This window comes from Dermochelys coriacea, chromosome 3 (genome assembly GCF_009764565.3).
Source record: "Dermochelys coriacea isolate rDerCor1 chromosome 3, rDerCor1.pri.v4, whole genome shotgun sequence".
NCBI lineage: Eukaryota > Metazoa > Chordata > Testudines > Dermochelyidae > Dermochelys > Dermochelys coriacea.
Window position 1 is genome coordinate 142,714,129 of NC_050070.1, and position 18,349 is coordinate 142,732,477.

An 18,349-nucleotide genomic window follows, 5' to 3' on the forward strand; every position below is an offset into this window, starting at 1 on the left:
TACACACACACACACAACCATTAAAAGGATACTAAGATTGTAAATGAAGCAGTTAAGTTAGGAAATACCAAAATTAAGGTTGCCTGTGCAACCCAAAATTGATTCCCTTGTGTGTATGCATTATGCTATAGTCGTGAATTACATGTTCACACACTGTTTTTCCCACAGGACCTGTGCTTCGTTCACTGTACAAGATGGACCTGGTTTGGGGATGTATGACATGTCCTGAGGTACAATTTGGACTGTGGAATTACTGTGCCTCCTTAATTCTCTCTCTAAGGGTGCCTTTTACTCAGCTCTGCTAGTGACTAGCAGCCCCTTTAGGCTTTGCTCTGTGGAGGCATGCCCAAAGTTGTATGAATGCTCTCAAGCCACTCATGAGGTGAATATAGGGAGACCCCAGCAAATTGCCCCCACCTTGCACCCAGAAATGTGTTCACTCTCTCAAGCACTTGAGACATTTACTGGTTTAGATTAAACATCAAAATAAGTTTAACAACTAGAGAGAGATTTTAAGTGATAGGCATAAAGATCGGAGTTGGTTACATAACAAATAAAAGTAAACTTGCATACTAAATCCTCAACTTTATCAGGCTAAGCAAGATTTGAATCCGTTTTTCTTACCCTACTGGACATTGCGGCCAGTTTTCAGTTCATACTAACTAGAAAGCCTTCTAATTAGGACCATCCCTTTCCTCCAGTTCAAGGAGACTTCTTTGTCTTCCAAATGATCTTGCTTCCAGATGTTGAGATGGGGAGGAGAGAGGTGAACTGATGATGTCACTGTCCCTTATTTTATACTCTCCTCCAGGTGTTGGAAAAATCCATGCTGTCATGGGGGTTAGGCTACCTCCATTGTGTACATGAGCTGCTGACCATCCTTCATGCTGGTGAATGGCCAGTGATGGTTACTTAACACCTGGCTGGGTGTTGGTACTCTTGCTGCTACTGAAGAGCTAGTCAGTGGGAGTTTCCCAGACTCTTAACATGTTTCAGTACAAGCATATAACAGTCTTATAACTTCATATATAATGATGCACACATTTAAACAGAATAATGAGGTTCATTAAATTAAGACGTTTCAAATGATACTTCACAAGGCATACTTTGTACAAAACATATTATAATCATATGATAGTGGTGGATATATGGGTACAGAAGGTAACATGGGGTACAGTATGTCACAGGGTGAACCAGGGTTGTGTAATGAAGGAGTCTGTAGCACCCGTGAATCATTTGTTCCAGAAGTTGGAAGGTGTGTAGTTACTGAGGTGAGGAATTCCAGGAAAAGAAAGGATGGCCACATGGTTAAGGCAGTTGACTGCCACCCTGGAGAGTTAGTTTATCCCTGCCTCTGCCACAGAGTTCCTAAATGATGTTGGACAAATCACTAAAGCCAAACTTTGCATAGGTGGTCACTAATTGTGTCATCTTCATTTTTCTTGGTGCCGAACTTGAGACCTGGGGTCTGATTCACAGAAGTTCTGAGCTCTCGCAACTGAAATTAATGGGGAGAACTATGTTTTGCATATATAAAATGGTGTATAATGCTAAGTACTGTGAAAACTCGGGCCCTAGATTTCTCAAAATTAGTGGACGCATTTAACCTTAATCTCTCTGTAAAATGGGGATAATATTATCTTTCTCACTTCACAGGGGTGTTTGTGAAAATAAATTGATTAATATATGTGAAGCACTCGGATACTACAGTGATAAGCACCATTGAAAAGTCCATGAAGAAATAAATCCTTCTGTCCTCAGAGCAGGATTTGAATAATATGGAGTAAATAAGGCATGGGGTCCATGCATGGAACAATGATGATTTAAAAAAAAATATTGAATAGCTCCTCATTCAGTGAGCACTGTCCATCTTGTGCCCAGACTGAGACAGGAGAGTTGTGTAAAAAATGGAATGTGATCAGGTAATTAAAGAGTGTATCATAATGTATACTCATAAGGTGGTCAACTAAAGGGTATACAAAATTAACTTTAATTCTGGCACTTCCTAACTTTTGAGTCCTTGGCTTTGCAACCTTTCATTCTTTTAACGTATATATTAAACACAGGATCGAGTTTCAGAGAAGAGACTTCAGAGAGAGGCTATTATCATTAACACTTTCAGTCATGCATCTGATGAAGTGAGCTGTAGCTCACGAAAGCTTGTGCTCAAACAAATTTGTTAGTCTCTAAGGTGCTACAAGTACTCCTTTTCTTTTTGCGAATACAGACTAACACGGCTGCTACTCTGAAACTTTCAGTCATGTTCATTTTCATATTTTCACTAGTGTGGATGCACTGAATTTTTTTTTTCTTTTTCTTCAGTAGTGGAATCTCATCAATTCAATTACCAGGAGTTCAGTTCTCCAGTGTAAATATAGCTAAGGGTGACTGGAGAGCTAAAGAAATTATGATATCAGAAGAGACTGGAGGCTGAAAGACTGAAATTGATAGTGGAAGAGATTTTTATTTCAGACTTTTTAAAACCCTTTTTTCCCCACCCCATTTAATGTCAATGTCCAATAAACACTGGAGAGAGAGAGGATTTTTTTTTTAAAGATTCACCACCCCAGCCTCTCCAGTTAAGGGGTGAGGGCTTACAGTACACATCTCTGAAGAATCACCCCTCAAGAAGCCTTACAGCAAAACTAGGGAGGAGAAGACTTGACATTCCTGATATTTGTAAAGTAAAACCAGAGAAAAATCCTTTTAAAAAACATTCCAGCCTTCTTTTATACAACCTAAAGAAAGGAGAAAAACACAGGGGGACATGAACCCAATTTAAAAAAAAAAATCTGTGAGGAGTACTTGAAAATACTCTCATGAATCCAAGGGTGTCTATTTTTAATACTTTATTTTGAAAGAAACATGCCCTTATGCTGGAACACATTCATACATATCTTTAAGTGAGTATTTTCCATTACTTTCACATACCACATTAAGCATGTTTGTAGGGTCAGGGGCAATAATGAAAGATTGTGGATTTTTTTTCACGCATTTACCCAATATTTATTGGATATAACCATCTAAAAATGATTTAGTTAGTGATTTACTCATTGATCTAGAGACAGGGAAAAAGTTATGTAATTAAGTCATCTATTTATATTGTTTGCACAGTCTTTGTTGTTAAATTTCTTAATATTCTGATGACCTAAATCAGTACTTTTTCAGCAATACACATCTACTGTAAATTCTGTAGAGTAGCCATAGCCTTTGTAGCTACTCCTGCTTCTGTAGAAGTATTTGAGAAAAGTGTATTAGAGCATAAGCTTTCGTGAGCTACAGCTCACTTCATCGGATGCATTTGGTGGAAAAAACACTCTGTTTTTTCCACCAAGTGCATCCGATGAAGTGAGCTGTAGCTCACGAAAGCTTATGCTCTAATAAATTTGTTAGTCTCTAAGGTGCCACAAGTACTCCTTTTCTTTTTGCAAATACAGACTAACACGGCTGCTACTCTGAAACTTGAGAAAAGTGTGCTCTTTCATTTTGAATACCAATGAGGAAATCAGCTTACACCTTGTTGTCTTTCCTGGCTTGGCTAGGAAAGAGCTTTCACATTAGTCTTTTTCCTTTTGATATTTCTATCTACTAGGTGCTCATTTTAACTGTTTGCTTCTGTGTATTCTGATATACTTTTTGTATTACTTTAGGTGCCCAGGAGCCCTGACCCCATTGTGACAGGCACTGCACATGTGCATGCACACACACAAAATTACCAGTCTCGTCTTATACTTTGCTTTAAGCAACTTGGGAGAGGGACAACAGATTAGATATGGACAGTCAGGGGAGTACAAGGAAACAATGAGCCAGTGTTGGTCAGTATGACCAATGGACAGTGGTCAAAGCATGTTACCAGCCATGAAGTTTGCTAAAATCTTAATTTTTTTTATTGTATGTTGGATGTGTATTTTGAGGGAAACGCTGGGACAATGAAATGATATGAATAAACTTTTTTGACAGTTTCTTTCTTGAGATGATAAACTATGAAAGAGGAGGTCAGAAAGTCTATTAAATGTAATAAACTCACTACTTCATGTCAAAATTATTACCCTATAAAATCATTAACAGTATTTCTTCACTCAGCCTTCCCTGATTCATAAATGCAATTTCTTTTATCTCAGTGTTTTATCACATTCATAATAATAGGTGATTATGTTGTGTCAGAGGGTGGAAGTACTGCACAATTCTTAACCATGGTCATAAAAGTATTATGAATATTATCTCTTGAAACATCAGATACCTTGAAGAGAAGGTGAGATTTTTAACCTATTTGCAGAAAGCCAATACCAATATACTGCCTGACCTTTAAGCATGCATGTACAAAACTAAAAAGAAACAAGCTTTGCATTGGAAGATGTTCTGCTCTTCTCCTCACAATATAAATTACACAGAGGTTTTTTTTGTGATTTATGCAAAGTTTGTCCTGCAAAATAGTCACTTTTTATTTGATAAATGACATTAGGATTATATTTCATCTGCAGTATAAACTCAGATCAACTAGATGAGCATTAAACTGTGATTCACTAATTCAGATGTATCAAGTAGGTGAGCATTATGCTTAGATTCACCATCACTTCTGTGTGCTGGAAACTATGCTAGCAGAAGCCAAAGATGGTGCACCAAGTGGGAGGGGGAGGCTGGCAGGGAAAGATGGTGATTCAGCTGGGTCTCTAAAGCTTCTTTACTCTATGCCACCACTAGAACCTGGTATTTAGCTTCCTTTTAATCCTGGACACCTAAAACAACCTACATGGCCTTATTTTTAGAACCCTTGTCCACCCATTCTACTATTTCCCATCTGCTGCTGTTACTTTTCATCGTGTGTGCGATTTGAATGTAAGCTCTTCAAATCAGGGACTGTCTTCCTCTATATCTGTACGGTGCCTAACACATTTTGGGTGTTACTGTAATAATGTGATTGTTTTGTAAGTGTTTGATTTTTATCTATACAACTTCCAATAGAAAACTCTAATTGTCTGTTAGATGCAGTGGCAGTGATGGATGAACCTCAAAAGTTTAAGAATCCTATAGCATTGATGTTTATGCAAGATTATCTGAACTTTGCTCTGGAATTGGACTGGAAAAATTTCAAGAAACGCACACTAGTTCCTGTGTTTCTTGATTTACATCACACCAGAAATATGAGAAGTCATCTTTGCAGTATTTCTTTTTGCTTCTGATCATAGGCCACTACAAAGTTTGTATGTTGATCAAGGTGTGAAAAAACTACACCCCTTACCTGACACAGATTTGCCAGCCAAACCCCAAATACAGACGCAGTTATGCCAACAAAGGCACTCTTCTATCAGTATAGCTAATGTTGTTCATGGAGGAAGTGTTAATATGCTGACAGAAAAACACTCTGTGTTAGCACTTACGCTGTGGGGATTTGTGTCAGTATAGCAATACCAGTATCGCTATACTGGCAAAGCATTTTTAATATAGGCAAGGCCTAAGATGCAATTGGGAAGTGCAAAGATGGATGGATTTATTTTTTTTAAATTCACAATTTTTTCAAAATTAAGTTTGAGGTGGTTCAGGGGTGTGTGTGGTGGTTTTTTTTTTAATCAGTTGAAACCAGTTTGCCCATCTTTCACCTCTAGAAACCTCAGGTGAATTCATATGTACACTGTAAAAAGAAAAGGAGTACTTGTGGCACCTTAGAGACTAACAAATTTATTAGAGCATAAGCTTTCGTGAGCTACAGCTCACTTCATCGGATGCATCCGATGAAGTGAGCTGTAGCTCACGAAAGCTTATGCTCTAATAAATTTGTTAGTCTCTAAGGTGCCACAAGTACTCCTTTTCTTTTTGCGAATACAGACTAACACGGCTGCTACTCTGAAACCTATGTACACTGTGATACCCTTCTAAATTTGTCAGATAGCATCTCTTGATATTTAATTTTTTTGTTTGGTCCTAAATTTTTTATTGGGAACTTCATAACAAGAGCACTAGATTTGATAGTAAGGTCTTCTACTCATGAACCATTAATGTGTGCATGCAACATAGAGCCAGGATGGTAATCTTGACCATGTAGTGGTGTTCAACTTTGAAGCTCACTCAGCAGTGCTACACCCACCTTCAGTCTCTAGTAACCTTAATGTATTATGGATAACTTTAATATCATTTTACATTCATGTAGGACTTTTCATCTCAATGGATTACAAAGAGCTTTAACTATGGTATACAGTATAAATATAGACCCTGCTGAAATCCAGCCATATTGGGAAAGAGAACTGCAGTCAGGAAGCAACCTGCATACAACACACTGCACTGCAACAGGGGGAGAGGAGATTTTGGGTTAAGGCCACAGGGCAAACCCATACTCTTTCAAAAAGTGCCATGAGATTTTTAATGTCCACACAAAACAAATAGGATCTTAGTTTTAAGGCCTCACTATAAACCACCACCCTCCTCTTCCCCCCCCCCCCCCACTTGCTCTGGGTTGATAGCTGGTTCTGCCATAGGTTTTCTTGTACTCTAGATTTGTTGACCAAAATGTTTTTTCTTTTTCAGAGAGATTGGTACAATCGTCAGGTCATTAGGATGCTGCCCAAGTGAGGGCGAATTACATGATATGCTTGCAGAGGTAAGCGGTTTGTCTCTTGTAATTTTTCTTCAATCTTACAATTTACAAAAGTTTTAATCTCTGCATTGCTGTGTGGGAGACCTTAGCTTGTTTCCCAGAGGTTGGAAATGTTATGGAGACAGGTCACTCAGCAAGGGGATCCCTCAGATTGCCTGAGCTACCGCTAAGGCTGATATGGGAGCAACACTGCTAGACTACAAAAAGGAATCTTTCCAGGTCTGGCTACGCATCGGCTGACCGTCTTGGGCTAGCAGGGCTTGCACCAGCACTCTAAAAATAGCTGTATAGACAGTACTTTGAAGTTACAGCTTAAGCTGAAACTTGGGATCTGAAGCCCACCCACCTCCGTAGGTTTCAGAGTCCAAGCTCCAACCCAAGCCGCAACTTCAAAGTGCTGCCTATGCAGCTATTTTTAAAGTGCAAGCCCCACAGCCTCAAGTGTGCCAACCTGGTCTGGGACGCAAAATACTTTTGTCTTCTGCCAAGGATGGTTACTGTGACCCAGTGCCAAGAGGGCGGGGGAGTTCTTTGTCAAAAACCAAGGAAAAATATCCCTTTGCAGATGGAAAAATAAAAAAGTGAGTTCCAAACTCATCAGGTTACACAAACTCCAACTGAATTAACTTCTTGACACAATCGGGCCAAACAGAATGAACACGCAATACCAATTAACTCATGAAATAGCATTGAAGTTGTGACTTTAACCTCAAAGAGCTTCTGAGGGAAGACCTACCATGTATTCTTCCTTTATCCCCTGATTCCTACATATTGCACGTCTGATGCATTATTTAGTCTATTTCAATGCACCTTCCTTTGTTTCAGCAGTTCAACATAATCGGGGGGAGCTAAGGATATGGTTCTACCCATAATGGTGATTTTTTTCCCCCTTTTCGTGGGTTTGTAATAACATTAATGTTTTTTTTAACTGGCTTTTAAACATTGTATTGCCTTTTCTGTAGTGCTAGGTCACAATTATTTGAACAGTATGAATGTGAGATACAATAGGCTTATTAAACCAGTTTCCTTGATTATGGTGATGCTAAAAATGTATTAGCACATTGAACTTCTGTTTTTACAATATTTACCAATATTGTATGGCTCAACCTCCTCATTCCAACCCTTTTTTCCTGATTCTCTTTGAGTCTTCATCCTTTCTCCCGTACTGTCTTCTCCTAAAGTTGCTATGCAATCTTTATTCTTAAATATAACATTTAAAAGGGTTTGTTTTTTTCTAAATTAATGGAGTTGTACTAGTGTAATTAAGCAGAATTTGGACTAAGTAAATTTTGAAACTAAAAATTGCATCCCACAAGTCTAAATTCAGGTTTAAAGAGTAATACCCTACAGTTTAGCTATTTACAAAACAAGAGGTTTTGAGTACTCATGCAATGGTCTGAACAAGCAACTTAGTTCCTCTGCGTTCTGCTTCAGACAACAAAAAACTGAGGTAGTTGGAAGCTGCGGCTCTATATATAACCTGGTGCTGAATGTTCAGTGCCATGAGGTGATGCTTTTGTAGCCCCAACAGACATGGCTTTCTAGAAGGTTCCAGAAATGCCAGTCCTATGAGTGTGAATGTCCAAAATTTTCTCTTGAAGGTGCACAGTAACTAGTCAGTAATCTTTTCTTGCTGATTTACTTCATCCTAGAAGTCCAGAGTTCCCACTCCCTGAATTGTGTGCCGGGAACTTCTACTGGTAAACACCAGTCCAATGGTTTTTTATTGTTTTTATTTTGAATACTTTTATTTTAGATTGTAATTTGTCCGCTCAGTCCCTGCTCTATTTCCACTTCCTAGTAGGAAACTGGGGTCACCACAGTGATGCATAGGGTGGAGCCAGAGTGCAGGACACAGCAGCAGAAATATTTTCCACCACTGCCTCCTCTTCTTTGCAGGTGATATCAGGTTGAAATGCTACCTTGTGGGAAGGAAAGATCCCTTGATTTGGGAGGATTTCTTCCCTTGGAAGTAGCCTGGGGCGGGGTGTGGATGTGTGTCATTATATATACACACACACACCCATATGTCATGATGCTGGAGTTTTGGCTCTCACTCAAAAAATTTTGCTATCCCTACCTCTTATCAGTATGCCAACTCCATCCCCCCTAGAGTCTCAAATAGCAGTTGTTCCACTCCCTGGCTCAGCTAACTCCACTCTTTAGACGAAGAGAGAGTACAAAGAACCAGCAGAATAGAAAGTTGTCTTGCCTGCTACTGCCTGCCTGCTGTGATTTTGCTCCCCTTATTAGCAGAGTTCCCCAACTCCTATCTTCAACCAAGAAGTAGAAGACGGTGTGAGGAAAGAGAAACTTATGCTCCAAAATATAAATAATACCAAAAAACCCCCCACATGGATTGTTTACTGATAAAAGAAAATCTCCGCATCCTGGCCTGAGATTTACAAAAGAGAAATGGAAGGAGATGGAGAAAGGATGGTCAAGAATTAGGACACTGACCTGGGACTCTGGAGACCTTGGGTCCAAACCTTTTCCACCATAGAGTTTGTGTGACTTTGAGCAAATCATTTAGTTTTCCTTCCGTAAAATGGGGAAAATAGTACTGCCCTATCTCACAGTGGGCGGTTAGTGTAATAATGCTCACAAGACACTAGTGTTCAGATACAATGGTAATAGAGGTCCTAGAAGTACCTTGAATAGATAGATGAGTATAATGCTTTAAATATTTCACCCCACAGTAGCTATTACTGTCATAGCCCCCATAAATAGAGCAAAAAAATACCAGCAAGAAGATGAAATTTTAGTGAAAAGCAATTTTAAGATAGGAGTGACTGACAGTGGATAAGATGAAGATAAACATCTGCAAAACTTGAAGGACCTAAAGCAAAGCATATATTTGGCCTCTCATTACCTCCTGTCCAGTGTTAGGGAAAGAACCTATTTTCAGTCTTTCTGAATTTTAGAGTAGAGAAAACCCCAAGACACCTTTGGGCCTACAGTACAAATGAATTGGTGGGTGCTTCCCTCACTTTGATGTCAGTAGGAGTTGAGGTTGCTCATCACCTCACAGTAGCGGGTCCGTTATCAGTGATGAAACACTTTTTACCAGGAAATGATTTATTGGGATAAAATGCAAACAGTAAACCTATAAAGAGACAAATCTAATACTTTATTTTGTAAGTCACAAATACATGTTTTTGTTACGTCGTGGATTCTGGAGTGGTTATTTGCTACTAATGTGTTTTTTCTTCCCAGTCTGAAAATTAGGACCACATTTAGCCCTGTGATGAGCAGCTGCAAATCCCATTGGTGGAAATGGCAGTTGAGAGTGCTTAGCACCTGATAGGATCAGACCTAATGGTTTTGGCTTTTAAACATGATTTATTTGCAGTATGATCTTTGTGCCCTTTGGGACCTTAGTTAATGTACAATATAAGATGTCTCTGTATAGCACCTATAAATAGTTACCACATTAGTACTTCTGTCTTTTTGGTTTCCTGACCTACAGCCCGTTGGAACATAGCTGCTTCATAAAACAACCTTACTACAGACATTCTCAATATTTGTGAAGCATGAAATAGTTTGGTTTATTGACTGTTATGTCATGAGAGGGAAATTAATTTTTGCCATCCATTTTATTGCATCTTTGCAGTGATTCAGCATTAAAATAAACAACCCTGTAATGATAACAGATTTATTCGTGTATAGAACAGCTTCATTTTCTAACAAAAGATTCTCTGGTATAAGGCACAGCAGACAGAGGGCAACACTAACTTCAAGACATTGTCTGAACTGAAGGGGTGGGGAATGAAGATGGACTATTCATTGGTGGCTGCTACTAGAAGCATTGCCCCTGAGGCAACCAAAATGCCTCTCAGAATACAGAGAGTAAATGCAGCAGCTCCTGCTACATGCTTTAACTGGGTGCTGCATATGGTGATCCCTCCTCTGGCCCATCTCAACTGATCATGCAGAAAAGGACAGCAGGAGCCTTCTTGCCCCATTCTTTCCTAAGGAATTTAGAGCCACTGCTTGTGCTAGACTTCTTCCATTCTTGCCTGCTAAGAGTGCAAGGACTGAATGTGTCTTGTCCCCATATGAGGTTGGTTTAAACCCAGTTGCTCTGTACCCACCTTTGTATGGGCACAATGTAGCCCAGAGTGTTCCTTTCGGGAGTGAAACTTGAAGATTTCAACACAAGCAAGTTCCTGAACAATTAGGAACTTTTTGTTCATGCTGTTTGACCCCTATGGAAGTGTAGGAATGCAGTGAGATCCCTGCTAAAAGTCCCTGTAGTCTTTCCTACAAGGTGTAGAAAATCTTTCATTAATATAACTTGGTTGGCAAGAAAAGTCTTTTCTTTGTATATAGTATTTGTCATTTTCTCCACCCTTTTATCTGTTTGACTGCCTTGAACAGAGAGCCTCTGCCACTTTGGCCTCTCCCTTGACGGCACTGTCTGGCTGTAAAATATCTGGAAACAACCATTCAGTCTTTGGGAGAGAGTACTGTATGCCCTATCATTAAAAACACTTTGTACGATAACTTAGCATCGGTTACTGAGTATTTTGCACAAATTTCTAACCACTAGAGGACAATATTGAGTCGTTCAAAGCTCCCACTGTAGCTGTCCTGCACCTTGTCAGGGGATATAGTCTCTTCCTTTTAATTTTTTTTTATTTGATCACAAGTATTTCACTCAGATGCTGTGATGAGTGAGTTATAAAAAAAAACTACATAAATTGCTTAGAAAATTAAAGTGAAAAATCTATTATTGCACACTCTGGCACACTCTTGAGCTACATCTACATTATGAGCTAGGGGGTACAATTCCCCTGCTCGTATATGCATACCCAGGCTAGCACTCATCAAGCTAGCAGGAGTATAAATAGTAGTGTAGCAGCAGCAGCCTGGGCAACAGCAGTGGAGAACATGGCTAAGCCGTGCTGAATACAAACCTGCCTGAAACCGGTGGGTATGTATTTAGCTAAGACGTGCTGCCACTGCCACTGCTCCATGGTACTGCAGCTACACTGCTATTTATACTCACACTAGCTCCATGAGAGCGAGCAAAAATTTGTGTACATGAGCAGCAGAATCATACCCCCTAGTTAATAGTGTAAACATGGCCTTGGTTAGATACTAAATTTGCTGCCTGACACTCTTGAGAACAAAACCAGTAATATTCACTTACTTTGTATGAATTACTTAATTGATTAAGCTATCATGCTATTTATTTATTATTGGCTAGATTGAGCCTTTATGATCAGCCCTGTGTATGGGCTGGGGTTTAGCCATGCCACCTGACAAGGAAAAAAAAATTGTGACTCAGTCTCCTGTTCCCCTCTTGCTCTACAATATGGGGGTCACTGAAAGTGCAGCTTACTTCCACCTGTGCTCCCCTCTTGCTACACGGGAGTGGAGTGCAATTTACATCTCCTCTGTCTGTCTGGGTTCTGTCCCTACTCATCCACTTCGCTTATGGCCACTCAGGGAGTGAGGTCTTATAGATCCAACCACTTCTTTCCTGTCTGGCAACTTAGGACTAGTCAAAATCTAACCCTACTATTTTAATGCAGGAGCCAACTGGTTTTCTTTTTAGTTTTCTAATGTGTCATCTAAGATTTAAATTTACTATCCTTCTGTTTTAAAATCAGGTAGAAGAAGAAGAACCTACTGGGTATATTCGTTTAGAAAAATTTCTTCCAATGATGACCAAAGTATTAATGGAAAGAAGGTAATGGGAAAAATAGTTTTGGTTGTGTTGTAGCTTTGGTTCAGATCCATGGGTGGCTGATTTTGACCAAATATATCAAATATGCCCTTACGTAACTGGTGTGACGGGGCAAGGCCAGATGACTACAGAAAAGTATTGCAAGATATTAGCTCCAGGCTAAACAAATCCCTGGTACCAGGATAAGTGAAATGGAAGCTGCTCCAGGTCAATAAGAAACCTGGGGCCAATTAAGAACTTTCCAGAAGGCAGGGAGAATGCTATGTTGATTGGGACACCTGAAGCCAATCAGGGGCTGGCTGAAACGAGTTAAAAACCTCCCAGTTAGTCAGGTGGGGGTGCATGTCCGGAGCTGTGGGAGGAAGTTGTGCTGTTGGAGAAGCTGAGTAGTACATACTATATCAGGCACAAGGAAGGAGGCCCTGAGGTAAGGGTGAAGTGGAGCTTGAGGAAGTGAGGGCTGCTGTGGGGGAAGTAGCCCAGGGAATTGTATATTTTGTTTTTTCTAAAAGGTCAGCTACCATAGCTGATACTATTAGGGTCACTGGGCAGGAGCCCAGAGTAGAGGGTGGGCCCAGGCTCTCCCCCGCACCTTTGCCCCCTGATTAATCTCACTGAGACTGGGAGACAACAGACTGTGCAAGAAAGATAACTTCTCCTCGCCTCCCTCGCTGGCTTATGATGAAAATGGCTCAGTAGACTGTGACCCTTGTCTCTAGAGAGAGACGGGTTACGTGCAGGGTCACCGTGAGCCTCTGAGGCTAGCAAAATCCGCCAGGAAATGCGGGACCCACGGAGGCAAGGACAGAGCTTTGTCACACTGGAAAAAGTAAATATTTTGATTTTTTTTTAACTCTACCTAAATTTGGTAGTGATGAGCAATTTAGTTCAAGCTGATTTAATCTAAAAATGTTTTACAGTCACTAAAACCACACAAATAATATCACATAGTTTATAGTCGCTGTGAATTATGATGATGTTGCTTCGCTTGTTTTGTATAGTGTGAATCAAAATAAATTTCCCATTCATCTGATTTTGTGTATCTCAAGAGATTTTATCAAAATAAAGGTCTTTAATCATCAGGTTTTTGCAAACCTGAGTTTCATTTATGAGTAGACATAGCGTGTTTCTAATAACACAAATCAGCTTCATATTAATGTATTAACAAAATAACAGCCATGCACAGTAAATATATTAGTCTAAAAGGTTAACTGGTCTGGAAGTAGAAGGCTATACTATACTATACACTATTCAGAGGCATGCAGTGGTCTTTGCATTTACAGGTGGCCTTGATGTGTTTTCATTTGTCCTTCATTGTAACAGTATTACCTGTAATGAACTTATTTTTATTCTTAAAAAAAGGTGGCAGTGTCTTTACTTAAAAGTTTTGTGAACCCCACAGTTTTATATCCTATGCTGCAAAGTTCTTTTGCATACAAGACTCCAACTGACTTCAGTGGCATGTAGTTCTGCATGATTAGGTTAAATTGTTTCTTTGCATATGTATTCTTATAGCATACGTAACTTGCAAGCTGCAAGTGTGTTTAAGTAAATTTTAATCCAAAACTGCATAGCCCTCCAAGTCATGGCACTAATTGTCCTAATTCCATGATTTCAGATACCGGCCTATTCCAGAAGATGTACTTTTACGTGCATTTGAGGTCTGTAACCACAATTTTAAAGCATCTAATTAGGGGGAAAATAGTTATTGAATCTTGATTCCATAAGGTTAAAAACCAAAAGGTTTTATTTATTTCTTTTCTTTAGGTTTTAGATGCAAATAAATGCGGACATCTTACTAAAGAGGAGTTAGTCAAATATATGACGGAAGAAGGTAAAGATTTTTGCTAATTAACATGTAAAACATATATTTAATAAAAGAATACTCATTTGAGTAAACACTGCAGAACAAAACCTTTCAGTTGCAACTTCTCCAGGGAAAGAATGACGTTATCTCTTTAACTGTTTGTACCATATCATATACACCTCTGGTACTTGAAAAATACAAATAATTAAATTAATAATCATGAACAGTTCTTTGAGATGGCATCTGCATATTTCCACTTGTGTCAGGCACCCTGATACCACTGAGCTTCCAGAACTTTCTAGAAAATCAGTGCCCAGATGAGCATCATCTTGTGGCATCAAATAGTCAAACTTATAAGAGGTTGTACGGTTTCCAACCCCTTCATTTCTTTCCTTTCCATGGCTACCTGTACATAGACCTTTTTTTAACCAAAGATCTTCTGTTAATATGTTTAGAACTGTAGTTTTTTAAGTAGCTTCTGTGCCAATTCACATCTTTTTTGCAGGACCATCTCTTTTCTGGTTCAAGAGCATTATGTCCAACCCGAAAGAATCAGAGAGACCAGATTTAAGCAGTGTATTTTTATGCCCTTCCATCTTTACAAAGTTTGATGCACATATCTGTTGCCTGAAGTGTTTGTATTTTATTGTATGGGTTGTTTGGCATACCAGCTCTTTACACCTTGACTTCAAAAAGACACATATACTTCGCTCCTGACTCTCCCAGGCCTTTCCTTGGTTCAGGGCCCAAGTCGCATGCAGGGACAGAGCAGCCCTTCATCAGCTCTTAAGCCATCTGCAGCAGGAAAATGGAAGACTTTGGTGCCGGGGTTTGCCCTTTTTCTGGCACCAGCTCAGTGGAACACTATGCTCCATCATCTAGGAGGCCAGCTCCATCATCTAGGTCTCTCAGTGCCAAGACATCCTTACTGCTGTGGACTTGGACAGTGCCTCCTCCCAGACAAGAACTGGATGGTACAGCCAGGGCAATTTCCTCAGTTCTGGAGTCTCTCTTAGCACCAAAGGAGCCTCTAATGTACTGACCTCTCCTTGGATCAGGGTTTTCAGTTGAGCTTTACATTTGTGGAGGTCTAGATTCTGTTCTTCTTTGCCCTCAAGTGTGGGGACCAGAGAGCTTCTCCAAACAGGAGGAGTCAGTGGCACCACAGAGAAGGAAGAGGAAATATCACGATGGATCTAGGAATTGTCTGGGTGACATAGATGCTGACTCTCTGGGTGCTCTGGGGCTGGAGCACCCACAGGGAAAAATTAATGGGTGCTCTGCACCCACAGGTAGCCAACCTCCCTGCCCTGCTCTCCCACCTCACCACCACCTCCTACCTGCTCCTAGCATGCTGTGTCTCTGAGCACTTGCTGCCGTCAAACAGCTTTAGCAAGTGCTGGGAGGGACGGGGAGGAGGTGAGGAAGAGGCGGGGCTGGGGTGGGGATTTAGGGAAGGGGTTGGAATGGGAGTAGGAGGGGGCTGGGAAGGGGTGGAGTCGGGGCAGGGCTGGAGGCAGAGGGGGGTCAAGCACCAACCAGTGCCAGAAGAAGTTGGCGCTTATGCTGGGTGGATTCAAAATGTTGGTCTTGCTTTTTGGCTCTCCCTCTCTGGCACAAAAGGACCATCACTGTCTCCAAATGTGCCTCTATTTTTCACCATGTCCTTTCTTCCTAGAAGAGAGTCAGTAGACTGAGATCTTCAGATCTGGACGATGTAACTGTCTTTTTCAGTGCCCCAGTTAGCCTTGATGCTCTCCATGATGGATTTGAGGCACACCTGAACATTTCTTGGAATGAGGGAGCAGTGTCTTCTGATAATTCACTTTTCCCTTCAGGCTCCACTAGGAGCTTCTCTCCCACAAGTCTGAATATGCAGACAACACTGTTGAAGAATTACAGTACTGACAACTTTTTCTTATAGCATGTGGAGTGACTGCAAGCTCAAGCTCTTGCAGCATGTCTGAAAACAGAGTACCCAACAGGACAGTAACAGAGAAAATACTGCTCTATCTACAACCTAATTTGCCTTTGGTGTTAAGATCCAATCTATGACTGAATATGTGGGGAAAACAAACTATGGTAGTTTTAGATGGGAGAGTTTTAAACATCTCTAGTGCAGCTGCTGTTGGAGGAAGGAGTTTAACGCGTACAGTGCACTGCTCACCACAGGGACGCTAGTCCTGTGCAGGGATAAGGAGTAAAATCATTTCTCCAAAATGCCTGTAACTAGTTGGAAAATGCGTTATGCTAATGTAGGAAAGATTTACTGTTCCTTGGACAATCAGAAGCTAATGTTTATCAGGAAATCTCCCACCATTTCACTAATTTCAGTGCCGCTCTTCCACCAGTGGTGGCAACAGTGGGAGAGCAAGTGTAGACAGGGTACAGCCATGGTGAAAATGGCTGTGCCCTATCTACATTAACAGTCCCACTATTACAATCCCAGTTTAGCTGCACTGGTGCTAGTGAAATCGTAGAAGGTTTCCTGGAAGGATGGTGTCCCTAGCCTCTTTGCCAAAGCTGGAATGGGCAACAGGGAATGATTACCTGTTCTGGTCATTCCCTCTGGGGCACCTGGCATTGGCCATGTTGGAAGACAGGGTGCTGGCTAGATGGACCTTTGGTCTGACCCAGTATGGCCGTTCCTATGTTCCTGAAAAAAGATGCTGCCTATAAGAATTCATCCTGATTGACTAGAGCTTTTGTTCTGAAATCACTCCCCATTTCAGGGAAGTTCTAGAAAAATGAAAAGACAAAACCACCTTATTTTATGTTTATATCATTTTTTTAATCATCCATGGGTGAACACTTTTCACAAAGTGACCTTTTCCAGACCTCAAGAAGAGCACTGTGAAAATTGAAAGCTTGTCTCTTCCACTAAACAACATTGGTCCAATAAAAGATATTATCTGACCCGACTTGTGTCTCATTCTGGAACCAACACAGCTTCAACAACACTGCAAGTAACTGGTGTAAGTGAAAGAATTGGGTCCTGGGTCTGCCTGTCTTCTGCCTGTGTACCGAAAGGATTTCAAGGAAGAGCCCAAACATTGTCTATTGGATAAGGTTGAGTAATATATAGTATCAGGACAAACTGACACTTCTGTCCTCTTGCAGGTGAACCTTTTACACAGGAAGAAATGGAGGAGATGCTGTCTGCTGCTGTAGATCCTGAAACAAATACTGTTCGTTACAGAGATTATATTACAATGATGGTAGTAGATGAAAATTAAGGTCATCCTGTAGAACTAATGGGCCACTTAGTTACACCAGTGTAAATTTGGAGTTAGTCTGGATATACAGTGGCATCATAGAAATCAGAATCTGACAGTGTTTGTAATTCCATTAAAATCTTTGTGAAAGCATTTCCTTGGATTTTGTATCTTTGAACACAAACATTTAAGATGTCTGAAAAGGGGTTATTGAAAGAAATATTATATAGGAGATGGGAAAGAGGAGATATGGAAAGCATGGAATTCAGATGTATAAGTGAGACACAAACAGGACAAATAAGCAACAAGAAACAATTTTAGAACTACATTTGAACAAGTGAGGCAGGGAAATGGGGACTGTTGTAGATCAGTGAGGCTCTTAAGATGGCTGAAATTTTAAAGGGATACTACCAAGATAAAATTTTCTATTTAAAATATCACTTAAAACTGAAAGTATTTTACAACTCTAATTTTCAGCATTTTTTTTTTACTCACATTACCTAATGAAACCAGTAAGTTCCATTTCAGGTTCTCATTCACCAGTACATAGTATTTTTTTTGCTTCAGTTTTAAAAAGAGCAGGGAAATTCAAAAATGCTGCTAATTTAAATGTAAAACAAAAAATCATTAAAACATTTTGTTTAATATGGGAATTGACAGAAAAAATGCACCCCTTTTTACCATAACCTAAATGTGAGGTCTCAATTATCTAAGTGTCTTTTAAAAAACAATTATGCTCAGTTTTGAATGGAAAGATAATGGTGAGGAAATCAAATCTTTGTGTAACAACAGGGAAATTATGGAAGAACAGTTGAGGCCATTGTGAATAAAGGTTATGCTCTTATAATTTTTTTTACTTTTATCTCTGTTATTTGTTAAGCATGAACAGTAAGCTTGGTTCTCTGATACATATAGAAAGAAATGGTCCTTGCTCTGGGCAGCTTATAGAATAAAGTATACAGACTAACACGGCTGCAACTCTGAAAAGAATAAAGTATTTTTCACTCATTTCACCTTTCATCTAAAGAGCTCAAAGTACTTAG

General features: G+C 40.0%; 1 protein-coding gene across 1 annotated transcript in view; it reads left to right on the plus strand.

Annotated features, from left to right (window-relative positions):
- Nucleotides 1–18,131, plus strand: part of EFCAB2 (EF-hand calcium binding domain 2) — a 39,209-nt gene extending 21,078 nt beyond the window's left edge. The window contains exons 3-7 of the mRNA XM_038396621.2: nucleotides 6,520–6,592; nucleotides 12,208–12,287; nucleotides 13,903–13,945; nucleotides 14,052–14,118; nucleotides 17,212–18,131. Coding sequence (XP_038252549.1) covers nucleotides 6,520–6,592; nucleotides 12,208–12,287; nucleotides 13,903–13,945; nucleotides 14,052–14,118; nucleotides 17,212–17,327 — 379 coding nt within the window. The 3' untranslated portion in view covers nucleotides 17,328–18,131. The remainder of the gene's footprint in view (nucleotides 1–6,519; nucleotides 6,593–12,207; nucleotides 12,288–13,902; nucleotides 13,946–14,051; nucleotides 14,119–17,211) is intronic.
- The last annotated feature ends 218 nt before the right edge of the window (nucleotides 18,132–18,349 follow it).